The sequence below is a fragment of the Nelumbo nucifera genome, chromosome 3 (genome assembly GCF_055504915.1).
Source record: "Nelumbo nucifera cultivar China Antique chromosome 3, China Antique-T2T, whole genome shotgun sequence".
Classification (NCBI taxonomy): Eukaryota; Viridiplantae; Streptophyta; class Magnoliopsida; order Proteales; family Nelumbonaceae; genus Nelumbo; species Nelumbo nucifera.
Window position 1 is genome coordinate 64658770 of NC_142651.1, and position 9258 is coordinate 64668027.

Here is a 9258-nt window from a genome sequence, read left to right on the forward strand (position 1 = left end):
TGAGTCCCAACTCCTAACACACTTAGACTTTCTTTTTTTATTGTTTTTATTTTTAATTATTTTGACAAATAATAAAATAATGGATAACTTATTTCTAATAGAACAAAAACATTCGGATGAAAGGCGCATTAACTAGGACATGTGTCAAACAGCTATTACGTGCTCACTCATTGTGCTTACCTAATGTGCTTACTACATCCGGACCCTCGACAGAATATTTAAGTTAATTTATACATCACTTTTTCTAATTGTAATTAATCTTCTTTTCTTACTTTAGAAGAGTTCTTATTCTTCTTGTGAAGAAGCTATAGGAATGGGAATTTTTGAGAAATCCGGTTTGAAGAAACTGGGTTGAAAAATCTTGATTAAAGGAAGGACCTCACATGGGGGACACTCTTTTGATTTTCAATTAGAATCTACTAAACAACAAACACTGCCATTAATTTTAATTTTATCCAACACCATCAATCCACTGGTGCTTGGAAGTTGGAACCATGAGAGGGAATAGAGTACAAAGTGTTGAAAGATTTCCATTAGGCCATATGGCAAATTTCTCTATTCTTCCCATGGTTATAGCAACAATGTTAGATTGAGGGTGGTCTAACTTTGGCTGTTGAGGCAGTTTCTGGTCTGGGCACATCCTGGGCAATTCACCTATTCACGCCCATGTTTTGGTTTTTAGTAAAAATAAATTAATATATAATTACTAATTTATCCATTCTCATGGTAACGTGGCATTTCTAGAAATTCTCTCAACAGTATAGGCTGTTGGACCCCAACAGCTAAAGTTTTTCCAATTGAGGGTACCATCACTATCAGAACCTTATTTAGTTGGAACAAAACAACCTTCTCTCTGCATAACTAATCTAATAAAGTGGTGGTATGGTACAGGGGAAGTTGCCCAATAACATTAGGCAACGTTATTAAAACCATCTCGTTTAAAACCGGAAAGTTCATTGGTTCAAGGCTATCCCACAAAGACCATGAGAAAACCCAAAACTTAAAGTCCACCGACTCAATGATCAGTATATCCTGCCCCATCAGGTCTGCAGCACCATGTACTTGGTATGTGTTGGGTGTGGATCCAGACTACATAAGTGGTGATTTTTGTTCAGTTCCTTGCTTGAACCCTAATTCATCCTTTAGCATCTGATGAAACCATTCCGATCTCTCTAAATTATTAAAAACCCAAAGAGCCAAAATCTCAAGCCAGAATCCTCAAAATCCATTATTGAACTTGTTTGACCCCAATGGAATAGTTCTTATCAGACCCCACTTGCACCGTAATCATTAAATGATACAACCATCTCATTCAAAACCTTAAAATACCCATTCAGGTCAAATTTCTCACCCACCATTAATTAAAGATTCTGTTTCAGTGGTCTAGATTAGTCGATGATTTTAAACCTTAAAACTCCTACAAATTTTCATAGCTAGATTCCTTTTTTTTGCCTATAAACAATTCAAGATTCCATTCCCAAATCCTAACTCAACCTCTTGTTTATACATGTGGCATGTATGTAATGTGCGTAAAGAAGTCTGAACCTAATCCGAAAACATGTTCGGGCTTGGGGTTATAGTTCTGGTTGAGTTAGGGTTAATTAACCTCAATCCAAGGTAACTCTGCCCTACTATCGCACCTCTTGCTTGGTCCAGGAATCCAATATCAAAACAAAAGCCGACCCTAATAAGTAAAAACAGATTTGATGCATGGTCGAATGACACTCGTAATTGAATACGCTCTACGCACTCATTGGCTCAAAATCATCTCAAAGGTAGGCTACTGCCTATACCAAATGAGGGGCCAGTCATTGGACCACCGGTCAATTAGGGGGGGAGCCGGGAGCGTAGGTCAGGGTCTGTATTCTATAAATGACAATTCAGACTCAAATCTGGCATAAAATTTACCCTTGATTCCACCTTCTGTCGGTCTTTGCAGAAGTTCAGGTTCTGTCAGGCAATACCCATCTTAACAGCCTTTACAGCCTTGCATCAGGAATATTTCATGGAGAGATATTTGCAGAGGCTTGTCTCCATCCCTTCTAACTTTCGTACTTCATAATGGCCACATATTATGGAATGATTTCGGCTGTGTTCCCCACCTTTTCCTTCAAACCAAATACAACAAGCTAACCCAAAAAAGCTTGGGTCACCATATGACCGTCTACATCACATGGAATTGGGATCTGTTGTGAGCGCCTCACTCCGACCTCACAGCCACATCAATACAAATAGGGAAGATACTGTCACGTCGGTGTGAGGCATACGCTCGGTGAGGAGCAGATACGGACGGGATCATCACCTGAATCATCAGATAATCACACAACGCTTCGTCATTGGCTCATTCTAGCTTTCTATTGGCTGAAAGAGGAATTTGCTTTGGCATTTATGAACATATTATCAAATACCAAGAATAGATTTTAGAAATTTTCAGCATTCTGCCTTCAGGACCAATTCCAATAATAGCACAACTATTCACTACAGTACCGTAGGGCAGGGCTAAAAGCGAAGTGGTCTCAACAAGATGTTATTTTATCTAATTCATCAAAGCAGGGCCACTTCAATAAATCAAATGCTTTGATTTTATCGTTTCAGCGTTTGTTATCAGAATGCATGCCCTAGCCTCCACGTGAATTTTTGAATGGGAATGTTGTTGTATCTGGGTGTCTGCAGGGATACAGTATGGCGAAAAATCTTTTGCTCCTTTTAAATTTAAAACAGGGAATGCATGTTTTAATTCATCGAGATGTTCCTAATGCACGGCTGCAATGGGGACCAATCATGTGAGGAGCAAATCCCATTTCCTTTGTTTAATATCCAACAAAGTTAGGTTTAATTATGTGGATAACAGAAACCATGACGCATCCGTCTAGATTTCTTGTTCACCACGGGACGAATGAGTGATGGGGTTCTCTTCTTAATCTTCAAAGTTCAAACCATAATTGTCGTAATCGATAGTCTTTCTGTGCAACACTTGCATTTATTCTTTATATCTGCCAACCAATATTCGTGTACTAGAATGTGATAATTTCCATCAAGTATCAACCAACCATTAACCATCACGAATCTTCTGGCATCGACGCATCATTAAGAGTAGTGGATCACAGACTTCTCCAAATAACTGTCAATTCCAAATTTGTTCACATATACATGAAAGAACAGATAAACTTTTATTGTTAATTTCAATTGTTTTATCAATTTAATGATCTGTGCGCTCATCATAAGTTCTACTGAGTGAAGAACACAAGAAAACAAGAGTCAATCCGTCACCACACACGTCATTACTGCTACAAGCTAGCCCATGTTCTATTTAAACTCCGTGCTCTTAAGGACTTGCCCGCTATAACTCATCACAAATTTGTACAAAGCTCAAAGCTCAAATCCATTCCCAGCTCTCCACCATAACCACAGCACACTTGAATCTGCTCATCAAAATAAACCACACAAAGCACTTGAATCTGCATTCCAGGATCCAGGATCCAGGCTCTAGCTATGTCGCACCCCCACTTCCTGCTTGTGACGTTCCCTGCTCAAGGCCACATCAACCCAAGCCTCCAGTTCGCCAAGCGCCTCATACGCATCGGCGCTCAAGTCACCTTCGCCACCAGCGTCTCTGCTCATCGTCGCATGTCGAACGCCTGCAACCCAGATGGCTTAACCTTCGCACCCTTCTCAGACGGCTATGACGACGGCTTCAAACTCACCGACAGCGTCGAACACTTCCTGTCCGAGCTGAAACGCCGTGGTTCAGAGACTCTCAGAGAGCTTATTCTCAGCCTAGCTAGAGAAGGCCGCCCCGTTAGCTGCTTGGTTCACACCCTCCTCCTACCGTGGGCCGCAGACGTCGCACGTAACCTTGATGTCCCCTGGGCCCTTCTCTGGATTCAACCCGCAACTGTCTTCGACATCTACTACTACAACTTCACAGGCTATGGCGACCTCATATGTAACAACAAAAATGACAACTCGTATACTGTAGAACTACCAGGTCTACCACCACTCACCAGCCGAGACCTTCCCTCCTTTCTCCTTCCTTCCAATACCTATGCTTTTGCTCTCCCAATATTCCATGAACAGATCGAAACCTTGGAACGAGAAACCAAGCCACGAGTACTTGTAAACACGTTTGATGCCTTAGAGCCTGAAGCACTGAGAGTCGTTGAGAAGATTGATTTGATTGGAGTTGGGCCATTGATTCCGTCGGCTTTCTTAGATGGCAAAGACCCATCTGATAAATCTTTTGGAGGAGATCTGTTCCATGGTTCGGCAGACTACATGGAGTGGCTGAACTCGAAAGCGGATTCATCTGTGGTCTACGTATCGTTCGGAAGCATCGCTTTGTTACCCAAGCGGCAAATGGAAGAGCTTGCAAGCGCGTTGATAGAGAGTGGTCGGCCGTTCTTGTGGGTCATCCGGAAGAATGAGAATGCTTCAGAAGAAACGAAGAAAGAGGAAGAAGCGTTTCTGAGTAGGATCGAAGAGCAGAAAAGAGAAGGAATGATAGTGCCGTGGTGTTCTCAGGTTGAAGTTCTCTCACACCCTTCGGTGGGTTGCTTCCTGTCGCACTGTGGATGGAATTCAACGTTGGAAAGTCTGGTGACTGGGGTTCGGGTGGTGGCGTTTCCACAGTGGACGGACCAAGCGACGAATGCGATGTTAATAGAAGGTGTTTTCGGTACAGGGGTGAGGGTGAGAGAGAAGGAAGGAGAAGGAGATGGAGTAGTTGAGAGGGAGGAGATCAAGAGGTGCTTAGATATGGTGACGGAAGGAGAGAATGGGGAAGAGATGAAAAGGAACGCCAGGAAATGGAAAGAATTAGCCAAGAAAGCTGTGAAGGAGGATGGTTCTTCTGATAAGAATCTCCGGCGGTTTGTGGAAGAGATAAGAAAAGATTGTTCTGTAGTTTAGATTGTATTGGTTGTAAATTTTGTTGCTTTGCGTGTGGGTGATGAGGATTCAAATTAAACGTAGGACAGGATATGTATGTTAGTTTACTTATCACTTTTTCTAATTGTAATTAATCTTCTTTTCTTACTTTAGAAGAGTTCTTATTCTTCTTGTGAAGAAGCTATAAGTATGGGATTTTTTGAGAAATTGGTTTGAAGAAACTAGGTTGAAAGATCTTGATTGAAGGAAGGACCTCACGTGGGGGACAATCTTTTGATTTTCAATTAGAATCTACTAAACAGAGAACACTGCCATTAATTTTAGTTTTGCCCAACACATCAATCCACCGGTGCTTGGAAGTTGGAACTGAAAAACAATAACAGAATAGTGACAAAATTAAAGGAAAATAAGATTCTGCAAAGAAAGAGTAACTCCACTTTTTTTGATGGATCCAGCAACACTTGGACACAACCTTGGACTTCACAAAGCTGATAATACAATCCCAATTGGGCAGAACTTCTTGGAGGTTTTGATAGCCTTCCAATAAAGAGGATATTCAGCTGTGCATTTAAGACTTCTACTCTTTCCCTTTTATAGGTAATTACCACAATGTCTCTCCTATGAAAAAGGAAATAAGAGCCGTACCAAGGATAAACTTCACCAACATTAATCTTGTTCTAATCCTTCGGATTGAGACAAGTGTCTTAATGATCATGATTTTAAACCACATGATCACTCAGCCCATTCTAAGCCAAACATCCTCTTGTTGACTTAGTCAAAGGCTGAAATGGATCCAACTTAGATCCAATAACCACCCTGTGAACAAGTCAAAAACAGTTTATAGAAAACAAATTTATTTTTAATAGAAAATAAATAATAATATATAATAAAAACTGTAATTGGTGTGTATTGTAGTGTGTTCACAGGGATGATATTATTGAGCTATTCCATCAACTTATGACTTTTCACATGGTAAGTGGATTCTCCTACACGTTGAGGATTCCAAATCGAGGGCCTATGGCCACCCGTTCCAACAGGAACCAAGAGAGGGAATAGAGTACAAAGTGTTGAAAGATTTCCAGTCGTTGGATCCAGCTAAAAAGTTAATTTGGTTAGACCATATGGCAAATTTCTCTATTCTTCCCAAGGTTATATAAACAATGTTAGATTGAGGGTACCATCACTATCGGAACCTCACTTAGTTGGAACAACACAGCCTTCTCTCTGCATAACTGATCTAATAAAGTGGTGGTATGGTACAGGGGATGTTGCCCAATAACATGAGGCAATGTTATTAAAACCATCTCGTTTAAAACCGGAAAGTTCGTTGGTTGAAGGCTAGCCCACAAAAACCATGAGAAAACCCAAAACTGTAAAGCCCACCGACTCAATGATCAGTATATCCTGCCCCATCAGGTCTACAACACCATGTACTTGATATGTGTTGGGTGTGGGTCCAGGCTAAATAAGTGGTGATTTTTGTTCAGTTCTTTGCTGGAACCCTAATTCATCCTTGAATCTGATGAAACCATTCCGATCTCTCTGAATTATCAAACACCCCAAGAGCCCAAATCTCAAGCCAGAATCCTCAAAATCCATTGTTAAACTTGTTTGACCCCAATGGAATAGTTCTTATCACGTGAACCGTAATCATTAAATCAGATATAACCATCTGATTCAAAACCTTAAAATACCCATTAATATCAAATTTCATCTCTTAAAATAGAGATCTCACCCAACATTAATTAATGATTCTGTTTCAGTGGTCTAGATTAGTCGATGATTTTAAACCTTAAAACTCCTACAAATTTTTATAGCTAAATTCCTATTTTTGGCCTATAAACAATTCAAGATTCCATTCCCAAATCTTATATTGGCCAAGCCAATGTGACCCAAGATGTTTTTATCCCTTAGATCTCCTATTCTACCTATCTAATTGAAAATTTGTTTTCTTCGTTAAACTCCTGATATTCCAAGATACTTAACCACCAAATTTGAACTTAAAATTCCCTTATTTACCTCTTCCATTTCCAGTTAGCTCATTGGCCGAAACACTTGTAATCTAAATTCCTATGATACCAACATCCCTTATCCCATCGGGTACTATAATAAATTATGGACATCCCAAAAAATACCTACCCATCAAATATTAACTCAAAATCCCACCATTTATCCCTCTATCATATAAAGATTCTATTCCGAGCCTTCTTAATGGCCGAGACGTCCATCTTCTAGATTCCATTGATCCCTACATACGTAAGCCCACTAGGCACTACCATTAAACTCATGACATCCTAAAATACCAATCCACCAAATTTCAAATCAAAATTCCTTCATACAAAGATTTCATTCTGAACCCTTTAATTGGCCAAAACATCCGTAGTCCAGATTCCATTGATTTTAACATACCCACACCCATCAAACACTGGCATTAAACTTTTGCCATCCCAAAATACCTACCTAGCAAATTTTAGATAAAATTCCCTCATTCACCTCTCCATTATATAAAGATTCAATTTTGAACTTCATTAGTTGAAACACTCGTAGTCCGAATTCTAATATCAACATACTCAAACCCATTAGACACTGCCATTAAACTCTTAACATCACAAAATACTTACTCACCAAATTTCATCTTTAAATTCCCTCATTTACCCTTCCATCATAGAAATATCCCATTTCGAACCTTCTTATTGCCTGAAACACTCGTCTAAATTTCCATGATCTTAACGAAGATCATGGAACATACTTGAAGCCATCAAACATTTCCATTAAACTCTTAACATGGGAATCTCTATTAATGGAAAAATTTTTAAATTTCTTAGTAAAATTTTAATTCTACATATTTAAAGGCTTAGTTTCTCATTTTTTTTTCAAATTTTCTCTCTCTTTCCTCATCCCCAACTTAAATGCCATTGTCCCCAATGGCATGACTTAGAATGATGCAAAAAGGATTTGGACCAAAGGGAACAATCAATAGGGTTTTCTTGAGGGGTTTAAGGTATGCCACCTGGTCTTGAATCAATAAAAGAAAAACTCTAATCCTAAAAGTAACCGAAAATTACGTTGGGTTGCCTCTCAACCAGCGCTAAGTTTAATGTCTTCAGCCGGACACATTCACACACTTTCTTCATCTAAACTCTCCAACTCACTTTCATCTTCCGACAGACGAGGTTCAGATTGGGCTAACCAAGGGGTAGGCAGGGCATCTAAAAGATCGTCCACTATATCCACCTTGCATTCATCTTCCCTAAGGTTTGGATACTTAGAGGCACTAAAAAGGTTTAATTGGATTTTCTACTCCCCTAATGAAATGTCCATTTCTCCCAATTTACAGTTGATGTTTGTATTGACCGTTGCTAGAAACGGACATGTTAAGATTATCGAGATATGGTTTAGTTCCTCGGTTGGGGTCATGGCTAGGATGATAAAATCCACTGGGAAGTGACAACCCTCTACCCTAACAATGACGTCCTCAATAACACTTCGAGGAGTCTTGACTGACCAATCAACGAGTTGTAGAATTATCGGGGTAGGTTTTAACTCGCCAATCCTGAACCTGTCATAAATGGATGGAAGCAGATTTATATTGGCCCCAAGATCCAATAGGGACCGATCAAAGGTGATTCCAGAGATGACACAACTTATGAGAGGAGCACCAAGGTCTTTCACTTTTCGGGAAAGTTGGTTTAGGAGAGCTGCACTAACATCTGCCAAGAGCATCATTTTTTGTGGGGCCGATCGTGGCTCCATCACTTGAGTACATATCTCTTTCAAGAACTTGGAATAGGCCGGGACATGCTGGATCGTGTTAAGGAGAGGGAAGTTAATATGGATGTCCCAGCTCTACTCATTGCGAGTCTCTTTGTTCTTCCATATCGGCCCGGCTGTGAATGTAGTTGGAAAGGGAACTACGGGTTGGTTCACTCAAGGCTCATCTTCTAAAGCTTCCTTTCCTTCTTTTTTCTCCCTCCAACTTAGGGTCTTCTAGCTCCTTTTCACCAACTCTCTTTTTCTCACATGGGTCCTCCAAAATCCTCTCACTCATTAAGGTTGTAATAGCCTTAGTATTTTCAAGCTTAGGCTTCTTAGGAGGTGGTTGAATTTGTTGTGGAGGAAAACCCGGTGGCTGATTTCAAGAATTCACAACCGATTGATGCGGTATTTGCCCTACTTCTCTCCTCGCCTTGGCTTTCGCCAGTTGTTCTATTTGGCTCTCTAATCTGTTGATGGACTGTTGCTGATTTAGGATCAACTGCTGAAGCTGCATGAATTGGTCATCTACTGTACGGGCTTGAGGAGGTTGTGGGTAAGCCTGATAAGTTTGAGTTAGTTGATTCCTAAGGTACATCTGCTGGAATTGGTTCTGTA

The 9258-nt window shown here is 40.2% G+C and overlaps 1 protein-coding gene across 1 annotated transcript; it reads left to right on the forward strand.

The window, feature by feature from the left end:
* The first annotated feature begins 3115 nt into the window (after positions 1-3115).
* Positions 3116-5108, forward strand: LOC104589792 (phloretin 4'-O-glucosyltransferase-like). The gene has a single exon (XM_010248229.3). It carries the CDS (start codon positions 3493-3495, stop codon positions 4906-4908), a length of 1416 nt encoding a protein of 471 aa, XP_010246531.1. The 5' UTR covers positions 3116-3492; the 3' UTR covers positions 4909-5108.
* The last annotated feature ends 4150 nt before the right edge of the window (positions 5109-9258 follow it).

Excerpts from the sequence above, each read along its gene's own strand:
- LOC104589792 (XM_010248229.3), top strand. The coding sequence starts at position 3,493 with ATGTCGCACCCCCACTTCCTGCTTGTGACGTTCCCTGCTCAAGGCCAC.